Source organism: Lepidochelys kempii, chromosome 21, assembly GCF_965140285.1.
Source record: "Lepidochelys kempii isolate rLepKem1 chromosome 21, rLepKem1.hap1, whole genome shotgun sequence".
In the NCBI taxonomy this organism is placed as follows: Eukaryota; Metazoa; Chordata; order Testudines; family Cheloniidae; genus Lepidochelys; species Lepidochelys kempii.
In genome coordinates, this window is record NC_136400.1 from 6,586,110 (window position 1) to 6,598,184 (window position 12,075).

General features: G+C 50.4%; 1 protein-coding gene across 2 annotated transcripts in view; it reads left to right on the plus strand.

Annotated features, from left to right (window-relative positions):
- The window catches only part of SLC45A3 (solute carrier family 45 member 3), a 39,937-nt gene that overhangs the window by 21,929 nt on the left and 5,933 nt on the right, over positions 1–12,075 (plus strand). For both annotated transcript variants that reach the window (XM_073320081.2, XM_073320083.2), the window contains exons 2-4: positions 3,278–3,711; positions 4,379–5,206; positions 7,364–7,629. In XM_073320081.2, the coding sequence (XP_073176182.1) occupies positions 3,540–3,711; positions 4,379–5,206; positions 7,364–7,629 (1,266 nt within the window). In that variant the 5' untranslated portion in view covers positions 3,278–3,539. The remainder of the gene's footprint in view (positions 1–3,277; positions 3,712–4,378; positions 5,207–7,363; positions 7,630–12,075) is intronic.

Genomic DNA, 12,075 nt, shown 5'->3' on the forward strand with positions numbered 1-12,075 from the left:
AAGTACTTGTGTTAAGCACTCTCACAGAGCAGTAACTACCCACTTGGATGAGGTTTGATCTTATTTCTGTAGCACCTTGCATTCTGAAGACTCCCAAAGCAATTTACAGTTGCTGCAGTTCACTCCATGCGGTTGTACCCTTACAAATGTTTGGGAGCCCCATTTAGTCACTGTGGCCATAGGGGTCCACCTATGGGGCTCACTTTGTAAAATTGATGCTTTGCACTCCACCCCAGAGGTGGGTGAATGAATCAACAATTGATCTACTTGGAGCTCCTGGAATGGATCTTTCTATCAATCCCCATGCCACCTAGAGGCTGGGCTGTCTGTCTGTCTCTCCCACATAATCCTTGAAGGATGATAAAACACAATAAGAGGCACCCTGAAGTCATTAACCCTTGGGAAGCTGAGGGCAAGCAAATGAGTCTCAAAGAATTGAGTGGGAGGGGAGAGACATTAGGCATGAATCCAGGGGCGTTCATTATATGTAATGAGTTAATGACTGCCCATGAACTTCTCAAATCTGTGGAGGAAAGAGGCTCCTCTTTCCATGATCATAATTGCAACAGCAGGGGAAGGCTGGGAATGATGCTCCGTGAATCCTCATCAACATGCTCCAAGAATAGATTGTTCCAAGTCTGGGCTGAGCTATTGGCTGCTGGAGAAATCCCAAACTCTCCCCAACTCTTCCCTTTCTACTCCGTAAGACTTGCTCAGTTACTGCAGCAATGAAGGGGACCCTGGGTAGACAGATCATATACGTTTGCCCTAGGGAGTTCAAAAACCCACATTCTTGTGGTGGTTCAGTCACGGGGGTAAAAAGCACCGTTCTGTCTCGTCCAAGGCTGCAGCAGGAATCCAAACCTGGCTAAACTTAATCCAGTGCCTCGCTCTGTGGTGTTAACAAATCTCCCCAGGCCACTGAGGTAAAGTGCATTCTAAAGTAAAGGGCCCTTGGTTTGTTTTAGTGAGGATTATGCTACAACAAACGAAGTGTTTATCTGCCGCGTGTGAATCTACCCCCCAGGAAAGCCTGCCACAGGTTAATTGTTCATGGGAACCTCTCCGTGTGCATTAAGTCTCGTCTTCATACCACTCAAAGCGCTCTAACAAACTGTTAACATGCATGTCAGCAGGGCCTACATAACAGTCCTTGGCAGGCTAGCACAGGGTAGATTCGCACCCCAGCTTGCTGCAGACTAATTGTTCATGTAGACAAGACCTAAGGCCACTTTACTTCTGAGTGCGAATATCCAGGAGGGGGGAGGGATGTTAATGTGCTTTAACTTCCCACTTTAAGTAAATTTGTCCTAACCTGCCTGAGTGTCCCTGTGTAGCCAACCCTCATGCCGTTCCTCCAGCATTCTTTTAGCAAAACAGTTGACTGGGGAGATCTGTGTGACACTGGACAGGTCCTTTAGGCTATGTCTACATTGTCCCACAGTTCAGACTATGGGGGTGTGAACATTAGTCCTGTTTAAAGAGGACAGTGTTAATGCAAACTAAGGTATCCTATATGTAGTTCACTCCCACAGCGTCCACACAGGGGAGTTACTGTAGTTCATTCCTCTATCGTCTGAACTGTGGGGCTGTAGAGACAAACCCTTAGTCTCTCTGGATTTCAGGGCTTGTACACGTGGGGAGTTTTTTCCATCATAACTATTCCTGATTACCTATCCCCGAATAACTCCATGTGTGGATGTCCTTATTCGGAATTATTTTAATCCACTTCCAATCTGGATTAAGGTAATTCCGAATAAGGCACTCTTATTCTGGAAAAAGAGCATCCACCCATGGAGTTATTTGGGAATTCTACTTAAATTTCACACCCTGCCTTAATCCAAATTTATTTCCCAGTGTAGACAAGCCCGCAGCTCCCCATCTATGAACTGGGGAGCTATGAGACTTACCTCCCCAGGGTGTTGTGATGACCCCATAAAGACTTGGGCAGACACTCCACTGCTGTGGGATATGGGTCACAAAGAACCAAGGTAGAAAACATGCCCCAAGGACATCAAAGAGCAAAAGTGGCCGGATCTCCAGCTCTAAGGCACGTGAACGGCTGATCCCTCATTGAAGGGCGCTGATTCAGTATTGCCCCAGTCAGCAATTCCATTTCCTGAAGCACAGCTGCCTAGAGCCACTGTTCACCCTCCCGTCCTGTGACTGACCAGGCCAGCTCCTGCTGAGTTTACGGGATCTAATGCAATCAGAGTCGGAGCACCCTGGTATATCTATTTACAGGCTCACGGCAGAGGGCTCTTTCTCGTCACGCCCCTCCCCTGGCTTTGAGCCCATCCTCACATAGTCCCTGTCAGAAGCCGCATGAGCGAGGCGGGAGAGATGGGACATGTTAAAGGGAAACCCAGATGACTCAGCTGACAATATTAGCTCAGATGACAAACTAATGCTCACGATAATTGCCATTTACTGGCAGAGGAGGCTGAACTGGGTCATATTTATTTGTGCAACTCAATGAGGCACTATCTGTGCTGCTGAATACCATGCCCCTGCCAAGATGATGGGTACATAGTTCAGATAAAAATAATGACCTGAGAGCTTTGTGCATCTAGGCTGTGGGAAGGAGCAGTGGAGCAGAAGGGCAAAAGCTCGCTTGATCTTGATTTTCAATATGAATATAGACCGTGAAAGCGGGGCCTCACAATCCTTCTGACTTTTTGGGTTGGCCTCTTGATCAAGGCACTAGCCTAGGCCTCGAGATCTGGGATCAATTCCTGGTTCTGCCCCAAACTCCTTATGTGACTTGGACAAGTCACTTCATCTCCCTCTGCCTCAGTTGCCCATCTGTAAAACGAAGATAATTCTTCCTTTTGCCTGTCTTGTCTTGTTAGCTTGTGAGTTCTCTGGGATAGGGTTCATCTCTTACGTTGTGTTTGTACAGCATCTTGCACAACGGGCCTTGATCTTTGCTAGGGCCTCTAAGCACTTACTGGGATGCCAATAAGAAATGGAAAAGAGTCTGGGGTAAGTGACCCAGTGAAGGGGCTGAGCCTTCCAAGGCTTGGCCTCTCTGTGAACCATGGTCCTTTGATATTGCCGATACTGATGCTATTTGCAAAGGCTAGTGGGAGTGGTTTTGTGTTGGAACGTCTTCCAGTGCCCTCCTTGTGACTGGAGCTTTGTGTCCCACTCCAGACGGGTGGTGCTGTTGACTTCAGTGGAATGGAGAACTGTTTCTTGCTTTGGTCCCCTAAAGAAGGAACCCCCTCTGGTGTGGATCTCTGATTTCTAATGCGCTCTCTTCTTTTCTCCGTAGTACAGAATGTGAAGCTGGGGGAGAGACCTGGAATATGAAGCCTGTCTACCGGTGCCTGGACTCTGCATTGTAGTGACTGCATCTTGCAACCTAAGGAGGAAGAAGGGACAAGATGTTCACTGCTGATAAAAATGGCAGCCAGTGTGTCTCCATTGGACTGTGAAAGGAGACTTTGGACCTTGATGTCTGTCTGTCTGGGAGCCCCAGGAAGGCTGCTGTCTGGTTGACACAGCCCTCTAATATTAAGTGGAGTGAGGGCAGCATGGCTCAGAAAGCGTGGGTCAGCATGCTCTTCCACAACCGCAAAGCCCAGCTCCTGCTGGTCAACTCCCTAACCTTCGGCCTGGAGGTCTGCCTGGCTGCTGGGATCACCTACGTGCCACCGCTCTTGCTGGAAGTGGGTGTGGAGGAGAAGTTCATGACCATGGTTTTGGGTAGGTGGCTTCTTCCTTTCTTCAACTGAGATGCTCACCCCTTCAGTGGGTTCAGAGGGCAGTGGGGAATCGGGGCATGAAGATTTGTATCCCCACGCTCTGATCAGCTGAGACAACTCTGTTCCAGGGAGAATGTGCAGCCTATTGGCTTAGAGCGAGGGACTGGGAGCCAGGGCTCCTGGGTTCTTTTCCTGGCTTCTGCCACTGAATTGCCTGTGTGGCTTTGGTATGTCTTTGCCTCAATTTCCCCTTCCCTAAGACAGGGATACTTCCCTGAGGGGCTGAGGGCTTAGTGTCGATCAAGTGCTCTGTCACGCATGGTGGAGGGCTGTTCTACTGTGCGCTTACCAAGTTGCCTAGAAGCCTTAAAGTTCAAAGTGGTGAGGGGGCAGGTGATGGTGGGGTCTGGTTTCTTGGGCTGAGCTAAGGCCAAGGTTTTCACAAGTGACTATGGATGTCCTACTTGAGACCGCTTAAAGGGGCCTGATTGTCAGAGGGCGGGTGCTCAGCACTTGGACAGACAGGCCCCCTTAAGGTGTCTCAGATGGGCACCCGCAATCACTTGTCGCTTGTTAAAGTCTTGGCCCTAGCTCTTATTGCTGGGCACAGGGATCGGCTGCAGCACTTGGACACTGCCCCTAAAGCCACATCTCTGTCTCCATTCCAGGGATCGGGCCTGTCCTGGGCCTTGTCTTTGTACCGCTGATTGGCTCCGCCAGCGACCACTGGCGCAGCAGCTACGGCCGGCGGCGGCCCTTCATCTGGGTCTTGTGCCTGGGAGTCATGCTGAGCCTCTTCATCATCCCCCATGCCGGTCGCCTGGCAGGCTTCTTCGCCCTCAGTGCCCACCCCCTGGAGATTGCTTTCCTCATCCTGGGCATTGGCTTGCTGGACTTCTGCGGCCAGGTCTGCTTCACTCCCCTAGAGGCCTTGCTCTCGGACCTCTTCCAGGAGCCTGACAACTGCCGGCAGGCTTTCTCCATGTACGCCTTCATGATCAGCCTGGGTGGCTGCATCGGCTATCTGCTTCCGGCCATCGACTGGGCCAGTAGCTTCCTGGCCCCTTACCTGGGGGGGCAGGAGAAGTGTCTCTTCAGCCTCCTCACCATCATCTTCCTGGGCTGCGTCCTGGCCACCCTCTTTGTGACAGAGGAAGCAGTGGGGCAGGTGGATGCTCTGGCAGGCCCTGCACTGAAGGACTCTTCCCCCAAGCCCTCGTCCCCCAGCGGTTGCTCTTGCCGGGTTTCCAAAAGCCTCTTGCGAGCCAGGCATGTGGTCCAGGCCTTGAGGGACCTCTGCACATTGATCCCACGGCTGCGTGGCTTCTGCTGCCGCATCCCCAAGGTGATCCGGCGGCTCTTCGTGGCCGAGCTGTGCAGCTGGATGGCCCTCATGACTTTCATGCTGTTCTACACTGACTTTGTTGGCGAAGGGCTGTACCAGGGTGTTCCAAGGGCCGAACCGGGAACAGAAGCCAGACGTCACTATGATGAAGGTAATGAATGAGCCAAGTGCCTTCAAGGCTGCAGAGGCAGAATTTGCTTCCATACGCAGGGGAGTAGAAACGCTGAGATGGGATCAAAGATGGGCTCTACCTTTAGGGTTCAGCTCTCCTTGCTCCTGGGTCTGAGCTCAGGTGCGTATCCCGAGCCTCTGCTGGTTCCACAACATCCACACAGCTATTTTTAGCACACTAGCGTGAGTTCTGCCAGCACAAACCTGCCTAGCCAGGCTGGGAGGCACTCTCCCAGTTGCAGTATAAACGTGTCTGAATTGGGTATCCTCTCTAGCTGAGATGTGGGCAGGGAGGTAGGTGTATTTATATCTATGTCTGCCAGCACTTGGTGCTCTGCTTCGGCCACATGTGACTTCACTGCATAGGCTGGGGTGAGAATCTGCCAGGACCAGAACCGCTTGTCTGAATCTACCAGGTTTTTAATGATTATTTTTGGTATTTCATCCCAAAACCTGACAGGTGGGTAAATGGAACTCTTCTCCATTTTACAGATGGGGAAAACTGAGGCATGGGTATGTGATCAGCAGAACCAAAAGTCAACTTCTCTCTGCACGGTGTTGCAAACCCCAAACCCACCCCTAGTTTTTACCGGTGTCCAGCACCTGACAACAGTGTGAAGAACTGAGTTAGTTTCCTTGACATAAAATCTCATGCTCCAAGGGATGTAAGCTGATCATCTTGGGGGGTGGAGGGGCAGGAAGGAATTCTCTTCCTCCCACTCGTCAGACAACATTACACAGTTGCTTGGCTACATTACAGGGTGACTTTCCTCTTCCTCTGAAACATAAAATATGGGCCTAGAGCCTGATTCAGTGGAGCCGCAGGTCTGGTGCCTGAATTCTTAAGAGATACTGTAGTCCAGCAGCTAGCACACTCAGCCGGCAGTTTGCAGCTTTACCACTGGTCCACTGTCACCTCAGATAAGTCACCTCACCAGTCTGTGCCTCAGTTTCCCCCATCTGTACAATGGAGCTCATGATGCCTGCCTACCTCTTGTAAATCACTTAGCGATTGGTGGTGCAAAGCCCTGGGAGTGTTAAGTAGCAGTGAGATGAGCCAAGCTGCAATAATGATGTTCAGACCCCTGTCTCCTGGCTGACTCGCTCATTCCAGCACTGCTCTCTTCCTGGGTTCTCTTCATGTGCATGCTCTCTGGAAGTGTTGGAGCCCTCTGGCTCAGCTTCACAGCCTCTTGTTTTCTGGTCCTCTCAGATCTAAGCACATAGGCCATCGTCCTCTTTGTCCTGTGTGCATTAGTTGTATACTTTGGCCTCTATATACCTTGGCCTCTAGATTTCCTTATTGCTGCCTTGTACATTTCCTCCTTTGTTAGGCTGTAATCATTCATATTAATGTCTCTGTTAGCTCAAGAATCAGCTTAATTGGTGTTTAACAGTTCTGCTGTGGTAGCCCCAGAGGCTTCCACCAGGTCAGGGCCATTGTGCTAGGCACTGTACAAACATCCTGTTGGCGACAGTCCCTGCCCCAAAGAGTTAATGGTCTAATTATCTGTAGTCCGACCTGCCTCTCCGAAGGGGAAGGGCAGGATGGCTGCCAGATGCTTCAGAGCAGCTTGTGGATATCTCACTCTATGCCAGACTCTAGAGCGTCTCACCAGCTTAAAACCATTCTTTGTTCCCTTTTGTTTTGTTGCTGATTTGGTGTCGGATAGCACTTCCTGGTTAGCAAGCAGGCAAGAGATGGATTCTGGGAGAAAGTCAGGGGAAGGTGGGGGAGTGACTTTCTAAGGCACAGCTGCCCAACCCCCCCCCCCCTTTGTGCCTCTGCAAATGTTCCCCTCGGTTCTTCCCCTATGTGTGGGTGGTGTTCTCACCAGCACTGTCTGGGGGTCCTTTGTGCGTAATCTTGGCAGAGAATCAAAGGAGTGAATGGACTATGGAGACTGGCAGGGTGGGGAATCTCGCATGGTTGCTGCCCATCCTGTACCTGTGCTCCGAGCAAGGATGGGACTCTAGTCTCCAGAGCTTGTGTTGAAATGTGCTGACCTCTATGGAGTAGTGCAGAAAGACCCTGCTTGGATCCTACAGAGTCCCCATAGTTGCTTGGCTTTTGGAAAGCGGAGCAGGGGGAGCCTGCCCACCATCCCTTCCCCACCAGTGTGTCTGTTGTTTTCAGGAGTCCGCGTGGGCAGCCTGGGCCTGTTCCTCCAATGCGTCATCTCCATCTTCTTCTCGACAATCATGGACCGGCTGGTGAAGCAGTTTGGGACCCGGGCGGTCTACCTGGCCAGCGTGGCATTCTTCCCCCTGGTTCCCTTCGTCATATGCTTCTCCCAGAGCATCCTCGTCGTTACCGTCTCGGCTGCCCTGACGGGCTTCACCTTCTCTGCGCTCCAGATCCTGCCGTACACCCTGGCGTCGCTGTACCACCATGACAAGCAGGTGGGGGCCACTTCTGGGGGGAAAGGGGGATGATGCACAACGTGATCACAACATGGGGTTGCAGCTCAGCTTGGCCTGTGGCTGGAAAGAAACACACACACACACACACACAAAGGGTGTCACATGTGCCTCACAACACAAATGGGGCCTCTCACCTGAACCCTCTTGATCTTGGGAATCTGAATAAAAACATAATCTGGCTCTAACCCAGTGCTGGTTTTGGGCTGGGGGGATCCAATTCCCTAGCCCCTCCCTACTTGCCACAGCCAGCACATGGATGTTCATATTGCGTTGAATGAGGAGTGTGTATTTCTAAAGGCAGCGCCTCATCTCCTCCGCATTCTGAATGCTTGGCTGGAAATCAGTCCAGGGTCCCAAGAGGCTTCTGCACGTCTTGCACCCAATCACCTTTGCAGCATCACCAACCCCAGCTCAAAAATCACAAGTCAGGTCCCCAAAACCCCCATGAGACAGTAAGTAATAAATTACAAATGGTGGGTTCTCTGTTTGCATTCTGGTTGTTGAGCCTTTAGGGTTCACGCTTTCAAGCTTTTGTCCGTAACCACCAGGGCGTCTGAAATGAAAACTGAGAGCTGGGGCTTGAAGAAAAACATCCAATGTTGAGACATGATAAAATCACAATACTTGGCCATGCAGCTGTTGTTCCGCAGCGCTGGGAGCCTCTCTCACACTGTAAACGCACCAGTGATTTGTGGCATGACAGCATCTTTCGGCCCCATTGCAGGCACCTTGCTGTGTTGTTAAAGAACTAGGAGCTTTTACTGCAGGCATCCCGGGGCTCGCCTAGAACTTACACTTCCAGGCAGCCCGTCCCAGTGTGCACTAGGATGCCTGTCAAACTAGGGATGCATTTGGAGGGCCTGTTCCACTTTGGTTTCTTCCAAAGTCCTGGCCTTGGGATCTACTCCAGCCAGCAAAAAATTAAACCCACCAGGGCATTTTCCTGTCAAGCAGAAATGTATCCATCTTCTTGGATCCACTTCCTTTTTGTTTTTCTTTTTTACTGGTTTAATTCTTTTTCTTTGTTGCCTTTTGTCGTTCCTTTTTTCCTGCTTTCTGTTTTCCTCTCTTTTTCTCCCTCTCCTCCTGAAGTGAGTCAATGAAAGGGTGCCGCATAACAGCTGCCCCTCCAGCGTTGGGTGGAACATTAGTGCAAGCCAGCAAGACTAACCCCATCTGACGCTGCTCACATGGACTGTGTAAGTTGGTCTCTTTTCGTGCATGCTCTCGATTCTACCTGTACTAGTGAGACCAAAGAGGCCTTGTCTAGAGTAGGATAAAAGATGTTCTAATTAATGCATTTGAATGTCTATCATAGACGAAGCACAATGCATTTAACACATGCTTAGCTAGTTGAGTTAAAACCTAGGATTTCTTCAACTCAACTAACTTGAGTTGCAACAGGGCTCCAGCTGTCAGCCCTGTGTGGGGCAATGGGGCTCTGGCTGTCAATGCCCCACAATGCTCACTTAAGTCAGTGCAAGTGCTCCTGGTGAGGATGGAGGGTAGTGTGGATATGAAGAGCTGATTTAATTACTGCAGTGGCTGTAGGTTGACCTAACTTAAGTCAATGTAGTTTTTTGGTGTAGCTATGCCCTTAGTTTTTAAGTCTACACGAGGCTTTGTGTTCATGTGTGTGTTAGAACATGTACCCCTTTAAAATTCTGGTCTAGACCAAGTCAGAAAGAGCAAGAAATTGTGGCACATGCCTTCAGGGTATTCAAGTAGGCTTCGTGGACCATCCTGCATCTAGTATGAGGCATCTAGAGCTCTGAGGAGTTTGCTGGAGTTTGGCACTCACAGTTTATAACCAACTTCTCTTCTGTGCTGGGTTTTGCACCATTTAATTTCTGGATCCCTCTAACCTTGGTGTGGTAGGTGTAAACTGAGAGTTTCGTGAAGCTCTAGCCATTGCATGTGGGATTCAGGTGGCTTGACTTAGATTCATAAGACCAGTGAAGTGACCAACTTTATTACAAAACACTGTCTTAGGAAGATTCGTGGCTAGTCAGAGTCCATGTAAAGCTGTTTGACTCTCAACAAAAGGTTCTTGGGGACCAAAAGTCTCATCTGGCTTTAGTTCTTTGCTTGGATCTGAAACGGGTGCATTGCAGAGCTGTGGCCGTGGCTTCAGGGAACGTTAATGGAAAATAGCTAGCGATACTATACCACAGCAGAGTCTGTGTGTGTCAGGGGAGGTACTAGATGCTGCCGATTGCTGTGGTGTGGCTTGGACACAGAATGCAGCAGAGATGCCTGCACACCCTGGAGTAAGCTTGTGTAATTCTCCAGTGGCCCCCCGTTTCCCTTGTGAGTGAAAAGCTGATATCGTTGGTCCTTTGGACAGTGCAGCTTCTACCTTTGCACTCCTGGTATAAAATTCTCTTCTCTCAACCAGGCAGTCTTCTTTCTCCTGGCTGGTTTTATCCCATCACATGGAGAACGGATTAATATGTCCTTGGCTCGCCACAGTTCATGGGATGTGTCTAAGCACAGATGTCTCGAAATTTCAAGGCATGAGTTTTGCAGCAGTTTCTCTTGCTGCACATAAACATTGATTATTTGTATTACAGTAGCCCACAGAGGTGCCAGCTGAGATCAGGGCCCCAAGGTGCTAGGTGCTGTACATACATTCAAAAAGGGACAGTCCCTGCCTCAAAGAGCCTACAGTCTAAATAGATAGGCAGACAAAGGGTGAGAGGAAAGGCAGGATTATTCTCCTCATTCTACAGATAGAGACGTGAGGCACAGAGAGACGAAATGGCTTGCCCAGGATCATCTGGGGTGTCTGTGGCAGGGCTGGGAACAGAGTCCCAGTGCAGGACCTTAACTTAGCTGGGTGTCAATGTAAAATTCTAGGTAGCAGTGGAAGGAACTTGGCCAGAAGAGGCTGCTTGGGTTACCCAGAGGAATGATGCCTTTGCAGTGATACTCCCTGCCTCATTCTCACTAAGAGCTTAACTAACCAGCTGTGGAATTTCCCTAGCACTGGGGCCTTGGCAGATTGTCCTGAGAGGCTGCTCTGCTGCCCAGTTGCATAGGGAACCTGTGCAGCCTTAGGTTGTACGGAGCGATGTCACAGTTCACACTGGAAAGTGTCACAGAAGTGATCTAAGGCCTGGTCTGCCCTACAGAGCAAGGTTGATGTCCGGCAGCTTACATGGACCTAACTCTGTCAGCATACACACTACAGTGCTACTATTGCCCATGTGCATCACCCACGACACCAACCTAAGAACTCCACTTCCACAAGAGGTGTAGCGCTTAGGTCACTGTAGTGAAGGTGACACAGTGTCCGTGTAGATACGATGTTACTTACATTGCCCTGTGCAGGGCTGACAGCTACCTCCCCCCCTGCCCCAGCACTGTCAGCCTGAGCTGTTAGCTGGGTGTCCGGCTCACAGCTGGACTCCCCCCTCCCTGCCCCCAGGGTTGACAGCTGGAGCATGGCAGGTGCTCAATTTCACAGCAGGGACCCTACTAGCGGTGAAATTGACATTCTTGTCAGTTTCACGGCTGCTAGGATTTCACATTTTGTTTCCGGCTCTGGCAGTCAGCCCTGGGCGGGGGTACTCCATTTCAGTCGGCACAACCGCTCCTGGTGAGGACTTGTAGAAGGAGGGCAGTGTGGACACCAACAGCCGATCAAATTGCTGCCGTGGCTGTAGGTTGACGTGACTTAAGTCGGCCTAATTTCGTAGTGTAGACAAGACCTATGATGGAAAGTTAATTCAGACTAAGGTAGAGTGTGAATTTGGAGTACAATAGCTAGTCCTGAATAACTGCATGTGTAGACAAGCCGTAAGGGCCATTGCTTGACCATTTGAGCACTTCAGTTATGCAGCTACTCACCTCTTATTTGCAGCAATACACCTTTGAACGCACAATTGCCTGTTTGCCTGCCTGTGCTCCGGTCTTGAGATTATAACTTCGACACTCTGCTTTTGAAAAACAATAGTGCCAAATCCACAGTCCAACACGTGCCTTTCAGTCCATGTGGGCGGTGCCCATGCTTCCAAAGCAAGTACTGGCTGTGAGCAGCTCACGTGTCCTGCAGCAGGAGGGCATTGAGTCCCTTAGATCAGCTGCACAAACTGCACCCACCCCAGATGATTCCTGTAGCCCTGGGCGATGGTATCACTCCCGCATTGGACCAAGTTCATCCCTGGCCTGGCTGCAGTGGCATGAGGGTGGGGAGGGCTTTGGCCCATTCTCCCTAGGTTAGGGAGCACTTTCTATTTAGAGGGATTCTCCTCTCACACTAGTATGTGCTGGGAGTTGGGCCATTGAAGTTCATGGAGCTGTGTTTGGAGCGAGAGGAGAATTGGGTTTGCACCACCCGCTTCTCTGAGAGTCCAGCGATCAGACGACTCTCAAGGCTCGGAGAGAAACTGCCCCAAATGGCAGAGCCTTGTTTGGCTTTGG